The sequence below is a fragment of the Bufo bufo genome, chromosome 3, assembly GCF_905171765.1.
Source record: "Bufo bufo chromosome 3, aBufBuf1.1, whole genome shotgun sequence".
Taxonomy (NCBI): Eukaryota; Metazoa; Chordata; class Amphibia; order Anura; family Bufonidae; genus Bufo; species Bufo bufo.
The window spans coordinates 224,927,974-224,941,962 of record NC_053391.1 but is presented as its reverse complement, the minus strand read 5'-3'; the positions used below and the strand labels follow the sequence as shown (position 1 = coordinate 224,941,962).

Sequence of the window (13,989 nt, the reverse complement as noted above, 5' to 3'; positions counted from 1 at the left end):
TTCACTTGGCCGTATCAGTTTTTGCGAACCTCAAATTGCAGATCCGCAAAACATGGATACCGGCGTTCTTTATTTTGCAGATTGGAGGGTCCTGCCCTATGATAGAAATGCCTATTCTTGTCAGCAAAATGGACAAGAATAGGACGTGTTCTAGATTTTTTTGCAGGGCTGCAGAACTGAAGTGCGGATGCGGACAGTACGCGGTGTGCTGTCCACATCTTTAGTAGCCCCATTAAAATGAATGGATTTGCAAAAATATTACGGTTGTGTGAATGGACCCTTAGGCCCCTTTCACACGGGCGAGATTTCCACGCGGGTGCAATGTGTGAGGTGAACGCATTGCACCCGCACTGAATCCGGACCCATTCATTTCAATGGGGCTGTGCACATGAGCGGTGATTTTTACGCATCACTTGTGCGTTGCGTGAAAATCGCAGCATGCTCCTCTTTGTGCGTTTTTCCACGCAACGCAGGCCCCATAGAAGTGAATTGGGCTCTGTGAAAATGCGCAAGCAAGTGCGGATGCGGTGCGATTTTCACGCACGGTTGCTAGGAGACGATCGGGATGGGGACCCGATCTTTATTATTTTCCCTTATAACATGGTTATAAGGGAAAATAATAGCATTCTTAATACAGAATGCATAGTACAATAATGCTGGAGGGGTTAAAAAATAATAATTTAACTCTCCTTAATCCACTTGCTCGCGCAGCCCGGCTTCTCTTCTGTCTTCTTCTTTGCTGTGCACAGGAAAAGGACCTGTGGTGACATCACTGCGCTCATCACATGGTCCGTCACATGATCCATCACCATGGTGATGGATCATGTGATCAGCGCAGTGACGTCATCAAAGGTTCTATTCATCAAAGAAGACAGAAGAGAAGCCGGGCTGCGCGAGCAAGTGGATTTAAGTAAGGTGAGTTTTATTATTATTAATTTTTTTTTTTTTTTAAACCCCTCCAGCCCTATTGTACTAAGCATTCTGTATTCAGAATGCTATTTCTCGCCCAGTTTCCTTGGGGGACACAGAAGACCTTGGGTATAGCTCATCTCCCTAGGAGGCGTGACACTAAGTGAAGACTGTTAAGCCCCTCCTCCACAGCTATACCCTCAGCCTGGAGAGAGAGACTGCCAGTTTTTGCTTAGTGTCCAAGGAGGCAAGACACTCCCTGCTCTGCAGGGCTGTTTTCTCCTTGTTTAAATTTTAGATTTTTACTTTTTTCTTTTCTTTTTGTTCCAGATCATCAGGGACAACAGAGACGCAATAGACCTCTCTGTTTCTCCCGGGGTTGAGCTGCGCCAGTGCCGGTCACCCGCACTGCTGCCTCCCCCACAGAAGGCAAGGTGGATCAGGGCAGCCCAGCTCCCCTACATCCTGCCAGCGCAAGGGTCGCCCGCACGCTAAGTCCCTCTTCCAGCGTCCTGCCACTACGGTGCCAGTAGCTGAAGGGGCGACCCTGCTGGAACGGACCGAGGGTGAAGACGACTATGGTGAGAGATTGGCTTCTCCAGCCCTACGTCCCCGTCCCCCCCGGTCTCCTGCGTGCCTGACCCTATACTGGGCCTGCGGACCCTTCTGTCCCTGCTAGACCTAGGCTGGCCCCTGGGCTGCCGCAGGGGGCGACATTCTGCTCCCTCTCTCCTGGCCTCCATAGGTCATTGGCACCCTTCTCCCTACAAGAAGAATGCCTGGGGAGCTGCAGAGGTCCGCAACTAGCTGCCCCTGACGGAGGGGTTATGCAGGCGTCCCACCCTCACAGGCACCCGGTCTCAGGGTCCCTCTCCCTCTTACCGGCTACTGCTTCAGGGCCAGAGCCTTGCTGCCCCTGACCCTCCTCTGCCCTCACGGGCATCGGCCCAAGGGCAAGGTGGTTGTGGCTGTCGGCCACATGGTGCGCTGTTATAAGCCAGGGCCCGCTCCATGGGTAAAATGGCTGCCGAGCGCAGGGTCCTCGCTTCCGGGCAGCGGGGTGGGCACCCGCGGCCTGCAATATGAGCGCTATGCTTCAACAGCCCCAGGCCGACCGTCGGAACATTCCGGTCGGCCGGGCACCGCAGGCTTTGCGGCCGCGATCCCGGCGCTCTATCCGGGTCCCCGGCTCTTCCGGCCCGCGGGGTGGGCAAACGCGGCCGGCATGTGCATGCGCCGCTTCGTTCCCCGGCCGGTACTTGAATACTGTGCGGCCCCAGGTCAGCCAGGCGCCCCTAAAAATTTAGGCCCCGGCTTCACGGCCTACAGTTACTAGGCCGCAAAATTCCGGCCTCTGTTGGAGGGGGCTGGAACTTCTCCAGGCGGGAATTCTTCCCGCCGGGAGGTTCCCCCGCCCCCAGGGGATCGCAGCGCCGCCCTCCAGGCCGGATCCCTGTTAACCCTTTGGGTACAGGCCGGCTTCAGATGGGCCTGTATGGGTGCCCCCAGGGGATCGCAGCGCCGCGGTACAGGCCGGCTTCAGATGGGCCTGTATGGCTGCCCCCAGGGGATCGCAGTGCCGCCCTCCAGGCCGGATCCCTGTTTAACCCTTTGGGTACATTGGGTACAGGCCGGCTTCAGATGGGCCTGTATGGCTGCCAGATCCCCCGCCCCCCCCCCCCCCGTGCCCCTGTAGGTGGCTCCCCTTTCTGCCTCAGTGAGGCTGTCATATATATGTTATATATAACTTGTGGGCTGCGCAGGACGCTGCAGCCTCATGTCAGTACATGCCCCCCTTCCTTAGGCGGCATGTCGCGCTCCCCGGCTGCGGCGCTGCCAGGGTCATTTTACCCTTCTAGGCGGTTACTTGCCCTCTCTCACGATACGGCGCTGGTCAAGTGCATGCGGCCCTTTCTGTAGGCAGCATTCGTCACCCTCTCCAGTTATGGTGCCTGCCATGTGCAGGACCCCCCTCCTGGGCGGGATACTGTACTCTCCCTGGCTGCGGGTTGGCCTTGTGCATGATCCCCCTTTCATTGGCGGACTACTGCAGTTTCACCGGATACGGTGCTGGCCATGTGCACGACCTCCTTCCATAGGCGGAACGCTACACTCTCACTAGATTCGTTGCGATCTGTGCATGACCCCCTTTCTTAGGCGGAATACTGCACTTTCACCAGATACGGTGCTGGCCATGTGCACAATCCCCTTCCATTGGTGGAACGCTGCACTCTCACTGGATTCGTTGCCGATCATGTGCGTGACCCCCTTCCATAGGCGGAACGCTGCACTCTCTGGATTCGCTGACGCCCATAGGCATGACTCCCTTCCGTGGACGGCATTCGGCACTCTCACTGGATTCATTGCCAGCCATGTGCATGACCACTTTCCATAGGTGGTATGATGCACTCTCATTGGATTCGCTGCCGGCCTTGGGCATGCCTCCTTCCCTGTGGCGGCATACATACACTCCCTCGGTCGGTGATGTTCTCTCGCCGGTACGTTGTTGGCCATGTGCATGAACCCCATACATGGCGGGGTGCTTGCACTCTCACTGGATCCGCTGCCGGCCTTATGCATGACCCCTCTTCCGTGGGCGGTGTACGCACTCTCACTGGATTCGCTGCCGGCCATGGGCATGCCTCCTTCAGGTGACATACACACATTCTCACCGACTGATCGCACTCTCCCTGGATGCGATGCTGGCCATGTGCATGACCCCCCCCCCCCCCCCCCTTTTCTGGGCGGCATACTACACTCTCACCGGATACGTTGCTGGCCTTGAGCATGGCCCTCTAACATGGGTGGAACGCTTGCGCTCCCATTGGATACCGTGCTGGCCTTGTGCGTGACCACCCCTCATTCCATGGGCGGAATTTTGCACGCTCACGAGATTCAAGGCTGTCCTTGTATGTGCCGTATTGGACTTGCACATGTTCCCCTTCATTGGGAGTAGTTACACTCTCACGAAGTTTCGGTGTTGGGTGAATTGTTGCACACTCACTTAATGCTAGGATAGCCCTGTGCATGTCCCCCTTTCACTAGGTGGACCTCCTGCATTCCTGCTGGATACTGTGTGGCTATGTGCATGGCGCCCTTCGGGGCGAAGTATGGTATGCCCTACTTCTCTGACGTAGGTACGGCCTTGGGCATTCCCTCCTTTTTTGGGGCGGGCTTTTGCACCCTTGCCGACTCCAATTTGCCAGGTACATTTCCCCCCTTTCGGGCGGTCAGTTTTGCATTCCATCGCATACCATACTAGTCTTGTGCATAACTCTTTTTCAGTTTGCACTTTGCACTTCCGTAGATACTGTGGCACTCTGGCTGGCCTTCTTCGCTGAGTGATATTTTTGCAGTGAGCGGACGTTCTTGTGCGTTGTTTGGGCCGTGTATACCTTCTCGTCCCGTAGGTGGGTTGGCCTTCTCACTGCTTACGGGGCTACTCGTACGTATGCCTCCTTTCCTCCTGCGACATATTATTATTTTTTTATCTTGGGAGACGGTGTTTGCAGCAAGCCTTGCACTATTCTCTAAAGAGATCATTCTGTCCACCTGTGTAAGCCTAAGGTGTTGTCCAACAAACAATAAATGAATTCCTTATATATAAGTAGACGGCCTCTACCTGCTCGCTACTGCTCCGAGCTGGGCGGTGCTCATTCATTTCGTTGGCCCTTCCGCCGGGGAGTGTTCGTGGTTCCTAGATACGTACCCATTCGTCTTCCTGCAGCATTGTTTCCCTGCGCTAGTGGTCACATGGTCGAGAGTGCTGTCTGCAGCGCCCTTCGCATTCTATGTTGGCTCTGGCGGGACTACGGTCCCCTCGCCTACTACTATTTCCTCCTACCAGGTTCGGGCCGCTCTTCTTGGGAAAGTCACCCAACTTCTCTTGGGTGCTCGCTTACCCAGGTCCGGAGGACCTCCACCTTGAGTTCTTCAGGGTATTCGCCTTCTGCAAGGCGGTGAACCGGGCGGGGTTCTGCTTTTGAGCTGTCCTATGGCTTCTCTGTTGCCCACTCCTCCTTTCTTTTGGAGGGTGTTATGCCGGCCTCTGTCTCGACTGCCTTTTCTCGCCGGTTCTGTTTGGCTCCCACTCGGTACGGATCTCTCCGATGTGGCTTCTGTTCCGGCCACGCTTCAGAGGATGTTCCTTCTCTGCCCTCCCCTCTGGGAAGAGCATGGTTGTTCATGTGGATGGTTCTGGTGTTCCTTTTGGCCTCGTACTGTCCCCCTTGTCCACACTGACTGTACTAGCTGTGTGCCTATCTAACGGGTCTACCGCGTTCTGTCCTCCCGCTGGGTGCAGATTGCGTTTTTTCCATTCTAGGCAATGTTTCTGCTATGGATTTACCTTCTCGGTAACTTGGGAGGACTACCATTTAGTCCGTCTTCCTGTGGTGGCTACATCGGCTTGGGCTTTAGCCTGTCTTGTCCTGGCATCGGGCGGTTGCTGGGCGGACCCTTCGGTTCCTGTCCGTCTGCTCCCCCACTCCGGGTGGATACGGGACAACTTTGCTCGGGGCCGACGGGACCAGTTCTACCGACCGTTCTGCCCGTGTTACTGATCATTGGGTTTTCGCCCGCTTGCCCAGGCGACTCTAGTGGGCTCGCTAGTGTTCGCTTCTAGCCGAGTTTTCGTCCAGGATCTGTGGTAGGACTTAGGGCTTTACCTGGGGTTCTGTGGGAAGCTGGGCGTTCCCCCACTCTGCCTTTCTCTCTCCATGGTTCTGTCTTTCTCCAGTCCAGCCTGGACCTGGGGCTGGGACTCTGTTGCTTGAAGTATCAAGTGTCGTTCCTGTCCTTCCTCTTTCAGCGTTCCCCGACCCTCTGGGCCTGTCAGGAACTTCTTCCATGGAGCGGCTCTTGGGTTCCTTTGTACTGCCCTCCGGTACCGTCCTGGGAACTACATACTGGGCTCTTGGCGCTCCAATTTTTCCTTGGAGCCGTTACAGAAGTTCTCTCTACTCCTTCTTCTGTCCTGTACGGTTGGGTTTCTGTAGCCATCGTGTCTCTGACTGGTGCCTGAGTGGCGGCCCTTCTTGTTCCGAGCCTTCTGTCTTTCCCCAGGACAGGGCTGTTCTCCATTCCGTCTCTTCATTCCTTCTGAAGGTGGTGTTTGTCCTTCATTTCATTGAGGCAGTCGTCCTCCCCTTCCCACCCCCGGGAACGGACACTTCACCGATTTGGACGTTGTTTGGGCCTTGCAGTTTTTACTTGGAGATCTCCGACTCTTGTCGACGTTCGGTCTCTTGTGTTTCCAGGAGGTCCGCGCAAAAGGTTGACTGCCTCCAGGGTGGCTTTCCGACGCTTTCTCAGAGTGGCTCTTGCTGTGGTTGCCGCACCAAGGGCAGGGTTCTGCTTTTGGTGTCACCATTCATTTTGCCAGAGCTGTCGGTTTTTCCTGGGCCGGAGGCATTAGGCTTCGGCCATGCATTTGTGCAAGGCGGTCACTGGTCTTCCTTGCACACCTTACCGAGTTCTACAGGGTGCATACTCGGGCTTCGGCGTATGCTGCCTTGGGCCGCCTGGTCTGCAGGCGGCGGTTTTTTGATGCCTTCGGGTGCTTCGCCTTGGTGCTGTGGTCCCTCCCCTTTTGGACTGCTTTTGAACGTCCCAAGGTCTTCTGTGTCCCCCAAGGAAACTGGGCGAGAAAACAACCAGATTTTTGTATAACTTACCAGTAAAATCTCTTTCTCGCTCTTTCCTTGGGGGACACAGCACCCACCCATTCTTTGTTCTTCTCTGACTGTTTCAGAGTTTGTTTTACCCTTTGGGTAGTTGGCTTGTTGGTTCCACTTTTTGGACTTTGCCTTTTCTCACTACTTGGACACGCAACTGGCAGTCTCTCTCTCCAGGCTGAGGGTATAGCTGTGGAGGAGGGGCTTAACAGTCTTCACTTAGTGTCACGCCTCCTAGGGAGATGAGCTATACCCAAGGTCTTCTGTGTCCCCGAAGGAAAGAGCGAGAAAGAGATTTTACTGGTAAGTTATACAAAAATCTTGTTTTTCCCTCATAACCATGTTATAAGGGAAAATAATAAAATCTACACAACACCTAACCCAAACCTGAACTTCTGGGAAGAAGTCTGGGTACCAAACATGCCGAGTTCTCACGCGTGTGCAAAACGCATTACAATGTTTTGCACTCGTGCGGAAAAATCGCACATTTTCCCGCAATGCACCCGCATCTTATCCGGGCCAAAAACATGACGCCCGTGTGAAAAAGGCCTTAATGTTTTGTTTACATCAGTGGGAAAATCAGCAAGACATGCACCACTTGGGTCTGTGATATGGACCAAACACACCCATTGAAGTCCATGGGTCTGTGAAAAATTGCTGACACATTAAGGATGGCATCCCTGTTCTGTCAGAGGTTTTTCACAAACCATTGGTAAGAGGTGATCTTAAAATTCATATTGGACACTGCTCAGCTGAAAATTAATGACCGTGCCAAAAAAAATGGACACATGGACCAAACACAGATTCTTCATGGATGAAACATGGACAGATTTTCTACAGCTGTCAGCAAGACCCAGAGATGTGAATGGGGTCTTAGTCTTTTAGTGCATGCTGAAAGACTACAAATCCCACCCAACAGCCACCTTTCCAGTGCCATCGGACTGTTACAGCAGATAGGACTTACATTTGTGTTTTTTAATATTTGTTCTGCAGATAACCCCTTCATATTTGTGTGCAGGAAATTCGCATAAAAAAACACACTTTTATCATATTATTTTTTGTGTGGAATCGCACAAATAATTGACATGCTGCAGATTTCAAATCTACATGGCAGTTCACTTTCCACGCAGAAGAAAAAAAGCTAAATGTACATGAGATTTGGCATATTAATTTTGTTCGTACTGTCCTAAAAAACCAGTGCTTATCTATCATCTGTAAAGCCTGTATTACACCGCCGAGGGTCGGCCAGATCATTGGTACCAAGTGTTCGTAGGATAGTTCGTGTAATAGTGCCGCTGAATACCCGATAAACGTACTCGTTCATCTGGCAATTGCATCTTAAAATCCTCGTTTGCTGGCTGCAGATCACGCCATCTGATCACTCTGCTGCCAGCAAATAATGATTCTGTATGGGGATAACTATGGTATTAACGATCACTCCTCCCCATACTGAGGAGGAGATCTGTGAATGTAATAGCAGCGGTCTCCTCCCCTAACGAGCAAGCGATTTTGAAATGCTCATCTGCTGGTCTAATGCAGTCCTAACCGCACTGTGGTTGGCCATCTATGCATAGATTAGATAAGTATGCTTAATAATATGTACAGTATACAAGCATCCGGTAAAGATGTAGTGTGAACATTTGTTATTTTATGTCTCCATAGGTTATGCATTTTTTAGGACAGTACATCATGGTGAAGCAGCTGTATGACAAGCAGCAGCAGCACATCGTTCACTGCGGCACAGATGAACTTGGGAAGCTATTGGGCATCACAACGTTTTCTGTCAAAGACCCAAGGTGATGAGCTTGACATGGAGTCATAAGTTCAAATGATTAAAATTTAAGCATTTTAATGTTGATTTTATGATTTAGTTTAATGTAGTTATTGTAATGGCGCTGTTGGGGGGGCCTCTAAATATTTTTTACTTGTGTGCTTATGTTTTTGCTTATATGGGACCATGTTTTTCTCACTGCCATTTTTAATGGGTGGGACCCTAGTAATTGTTTCATGTTTTCCTCTGCAGTCCATTGTATGAGATGTTAAAGAAGAATCTTTCTCGAGTTCCTTGCACAGGTAAATATTTCGGCTTTGTTTGTCAAATAAGCCTAATTTGAGGTTAGGATCACAGTTGCTCCCCAATCCCAATCTACTTATAACATATGACATCAAGCAACAGCTCCTTATGAATAGTCAGTACAGGAAACAATGCGGATGTGAGGACTGAAAGTGTGTGCTTATTAAGGTCCATTCACACGTCCGCAAAATGGATCTGAATCTGCTCTGCAATTTAGCAGAACGGATTTTCAGTGGGGCCGGAATGTGCTGGCTGCACTTCCGTTCCGCAAAAAAATAGAACATGTCCTATTATCCGCAATTGCAGACAAGAAAAGGCATTTTCTATAGGAGTGTTGGCGATGTTCGGTCCGCAAAATGCGGAATGCACATTGCCGGTGTCCGTGTTTTGCGGATCCGCAAAACGCATACGGACGTGCAAATGAACCCTAAGGGTATACCCACACGTTCAGTGTTTTTTTTTTTTCTTGTTTTTTTTTTTTTCATTCCTGCTTTTGGTACCAAACTGCATAAAAAAAAAAACTGTGCTGTTAAGTGGCCACTTTATTTCTAGATGACTTGTTAGACTTCTTTTAATTAGGGCTTCTTTTCTATGCTCTCATTTAAGCCTGCCGGTCATATGCATCCCACTCCACAAAAGATATTGAACACTATATGCTGATCAGCTGACGGCTTTCACATGTCAGTATCATGAAGTCTGTAAATGAATGTGGCCACATGATGCCTCTCAGTTGGCCCAAGAGGACTGAACTAATCAGCTCATAGATAGCTCACTGTCTTGAACCTTTAAAGGTTTTTTTGGGTTTCCTATAATGATGACTACCTGCCCGTCAGCCTGAGGATGAAACAGTGAAGACAATGATTACCTATCCTATCTTGCGAGCACTGCAAACTAGGAAACCAGACAACGCCTTTTTATTAGAATGTCGTAGAGACAGGTTCTTTTTAAGGGCCTTGGCTATAGGAAAAAGCTTTTGGTTATCACCTCCAAAAAAAAAAAAAAAAAAACACCTTACAGAAGTTACAGTTAACATTTCCCCTGTTGCTTTGTTTTTTGTTCAAGGCCGCATAGGCAATACGTTCATTATTAAAGTGGCCTTGGAGAAAAAAAGAGAAGGCAAACTAGCAAGAGGGGCAAGTTGCTTTCCCAGAGTTGCAGTAATTTCTTTCTGGTGATTTGCTGTAGTCACATCAGTCAGACCCCGACAGATGGGACTCTGTCAGTATATCCTAATATTATGCCCTCATTGTGTAAAAAAAAAATTGTCTGCTTTGACTATGCTAAAATGCTGACAGCACTAGGTAGGGGCTGGGAAGAGAATTACAAACATACTTTTTGTAAAGCTGTTTTCATCAAGAGTGGTGAGAATATGAAGTTTTATTCATCCAGATTCATGCTCCTGAAGTGCACTCTGTTCTCTGCATTTTGGTTGGTACTTTAGCTGTCACTTAGAGCAGAGGGGCATGGCTGAGAAACAGCACTTCACAATGAAGCCTCGACCTGGACACTTTGAAGAGCAGAATCTGGCAGAATAAAACTTCATATTCACACTACTGATTAGAAAAGCTCCACAGGAGGTTTGCCCTCTTCCACACCCCCTAACTAGTGGTGACAGGAGTTTAGCATGACCAGAACTTCTGATAGACTCCCTTTAAAGGGAGTCTCACATTATTTTCCCCAATATTACTTACAGCATTGCTTCACAGAAGCTTGCACACGCATTCCAAACATACCTGTGTGTACTGTGTTTGCAGTCTTCTGTGGGGCAGTGCTGTTAGTCAGAGGTCGCAATAACGCCTGTACAGGCCATTTTACTCCCTGAAAAAAGCTAATGTGTATTTTTACACATGGTCTTTTTCTAGTCAGGAGCGCTGTATCAGAAGCTGCCAGGTTTGGCGCACAGGAAGCTCCACCCCTCACGGACATCTCTCTCTCGCCCTGAGCAGCTCCAGAGAAAGGACTAAACACTACATTGTGGTTACAGGACCTGTGGTGATGTCAGTCATGTGATCAGCCATGTGTGTGGGAGGAGTTAGGGGAACACGGGCTCTGTGTAGGACTGTGCTGGTGGAGAATGCAGAGGTACTTGATGTATGGAAGTGTGTATAAAGCAGGGCTATGTCAGTGTAACCAGTCTATTGTACAGTTTTCTGTGTAATGAGCACACAGTAGTTCTATCTGTGTAATGGACATGTGGTAGAGCTGTGTATGTAATATTTAGATAGTAGTGTCAGGCGGGCGCAGTGTGTGGCAGCAGTGGTCTTTTATGTTTAGTGTATGATGTTGGATAAATGTAAAATTGTCTACATTTATTTCTGCATGGGAAACAAGCAATGGTTCCCTACAGAAATATCAGCCTCATAACGTTATTTGGGCCTATGCATTATATATGTGAATTACTGCAAAATTCGTACTCCTCCACTGTTAAAAATACTCCTCCATAATTAAGTATTTTTACTCTTCTGGAAAAAATGTAGTGCGACCTCTGCTGTTGGTTATATTGGTGAAAATGACTTGAGACTCCCTTTAAGGCCTCATGCACACGGCCGTGTTCCGCGGCCGAGAGCGGTTCGTGGTAACCCGGCCGGTATTCCTTCTGACAGCAGGAGCGCACGGCGTCATTGGTTGCTATGACGCCGTGCGCTTCATGCCGCCGCTGCTGTACAGTGATACACTGGTATAGATCATACCAGTGTATCACTGTACAGCAGTGGCGGCATGAAGCGCACGGCGTCATAGCAACCAATGACGCCGTGCGCTCCTGCTGTCAGAAGGAATCCCGGCCGGGTTACCACGGACTGCTCTCGGCCGCGGAACACGGCCGTGTGCATGAGGCCTAAGTCTGAAAGAAAAACTCTTGGGGTATGTTCTCATGGGGTGGAAATGCTGTTTATTTTCTAGCTGGATTTTTTGGGGTGGAAAATCTGCAGCATATTACATTAGCAGCAAAGTGGATAAGATTTTACCAAATCCCATCCACATACTGCAGAAAAAGGTGCTTGATTTTTAAATCCTCAGCATGTCAATTTACCTATGGACTTCCCCATTCGAACACAAGGTAACTCATGCAGATTTTGGCCTCATGCACACGACCGTTGTTTTGGTCCGCATCCGAGCCGCAGTTCACTTCAATGGGGCCGCAAAAGATGCGGACCGCACTCCGTGTGCTTTCCACATCTGTTGCTCTGTTCCGTGGTCCGCAAAAAAAAATATAACCTGTCCTATTGTCCGTTTTGCGGACAAGAATAGGCAGTTAAATCAATGGCTGTCCGTGCCGTTTCACAAATTGCGGAACGCACACTGTCGCCATCTGTGTTTTGCGGATACACAATGTGCGAACCGCAAAACCCACAATGGTCGTGTGCATGAGGCCTTTGCTGCAGTCTTTTACATCTTGTGGACGCATCCTTGAAACCTTATGATGAGTTGTAAAGTGTAAAAGGGATATTACGGCTTCAACAAATAGAGGTTATTCTTTGACTAATGCCAAACTTTACAATTTTCCAGTATACTTTGGTCATCATGGCTTTCTAGATCTCTGCTTGCTGTCATTGAACAGGAACTTTCATTGTTTACTTCCAGTGGATAAAAATTTGTCCAGGCCATGCACACCGTTTATTTTTGGCCTTTAAGAGAAATAATGTAGGCTTCTGTTATAAGACAGCATGCAGAGACCATGAGCAGGAATTGATACAAAATATAACTTTTCATTGTGCAATGAATAACGTTTTATTTTCTGAGACCGTAGTGTCCTTTTTTATTTCTGCTTTTCGCTGCTTAAAGAAAAGCTAGATGAGGCTCTAATCACAATACCACTAGTCTGTTAAAGTTTCTGTGGAGAGAGGGGGCGGAAAACTGACAGATGCAGTTTATCAGGGATCTGTCGTAGGTTTGTTGGTGGAAGTGTTGACACTAGTGTGAACAAAGCCTATCTTTGCAGATACTTTGCTTTACTGTTTTATATTGGATTTGAGATGCTGTCCATTATTTTGGACTCATTGGAAAAGAACAAGAGAGTAAAAGCTATTCGCGATTGCTATGGAGGAAGTGATGGAACGCATCTGCAATACCGATCCGGGATTGCTTTTCCTCTGTGTTCTGGCTCCTTGTTTTGCTCACCCCTCTGAATTCGTGTTTGAGGAAGGTCCAACTTTTTAAGCTAAAACATTAGTTTTCTATGTAAATATGACCGCTATGGATTGCTGTACAATAAAATACCCCCAAAAGCACCACTGATCCTACAGAGTGCTTTCTGTACCCAGAGTGGAAGCCTACAAGGCACCACCACCACATTGAGTAGATGGTTGGTGTCCACTGTCTGGAAAGCATTGGTACTGGATCCCACAGTGCTCTGCCTTTCGGTACCTTGGAAATCAGCAGAATTCTTAATGTAGCTTTATAAATAGCAAGTAACTCAACACAACATTAAATGGAACCGGTCACCGCGATTTTGGGTATAGAGCTGAGGACATGGGTTGCTAGATGGCCACTAGCACATCCGCAATACCCAGTCCCCATAGCTCTGTGTGCTTTTATTGTGTAAAAAAAACCGATTTGATACATATGCAAATTAACATAAAAGAGTCATATCTTACTTGTGTGACCAGAGAAGAGACATATTTTCAAGCTCTGACTCATTTCAGGTTAATTTGCATATGTATCAAATCGTTTTTTATACTCCATAAAAGCACACAGAGCTATGGGGACTGGGTATTGTGGATGTGCTAGCGGCCATCTAGCAACCCATGTCCTCAGCTCTATACACAAAATCCTGGTGACAGGTTCCCTTTAAAGCAAAGCATTTGCAAATTTTCCCAAAGTAGTAGGTAGATTTTAACTTTACTGCTGTTCAAAAGCAGCGTTTTCCTCCAAATGTCATGCAGAAATGGATCAAAGGAAAGGAAGAAGGATAACATGAAGCATTCTTTTGTGAAGATTTATCCTTCTCACTCGTCTTGGATCCTTTCCAGTTATAGCACTTTGTGTGAACCCACTCCTTTGACCAGAACAAATAGTTTTTAGGCGTGATGTATCTGCCGTTCTAGTCGAGCGAATACTAGAAGTGCTCTAGTAGGGAAGGTCAGTCCTGACAATACATTATAATTACCTTGCACTGTAGGACATTTTTTCAGCTTGGCTGCCCTGTTGCCTCGCTGTGCCCCCCGTTCAGGTTTTGCACCCTTTATGCTAATTAGTAGCATCACTAAAGGGAGGAGGAGAGGGCTGTCTTTTTGGTTCTGGGGGGGTGTCTCCTTCTCCCTGGCTGTAGCGCAGGGAGAAAAATGCTCACCACCTCCCTGGCTGTGATGCTCTCCACTGCAGCTCAGTCAG

General features: G+C 48.9%; 1 protein-coding gene across 1 annotated transcript in view; it reads left to right on the top strand.

Moving 5' to 3' along the window:
- Nucleotides 1–13,989, top strand: part of MDM4 (MDM4 regulator of p53) — a 74,407-nt gene that overhangs the window by 48,628 nt on the left and 11,790 nt on the right. Inside the window, exons 4-5 of the mRNA XM_040423990.1 lie at nt 8,247–8,380; nt 8,608–8,657. Of these exons, the coding sequence (XP_040279924.1) occupies nt 8,247–8,380; nt 8,608–8,657 (184 nt within the window). The remainder of the gene's footprint in view (nt 1–8,246; nt 8,381–8,607; nt 8,658–13,989) is intronic.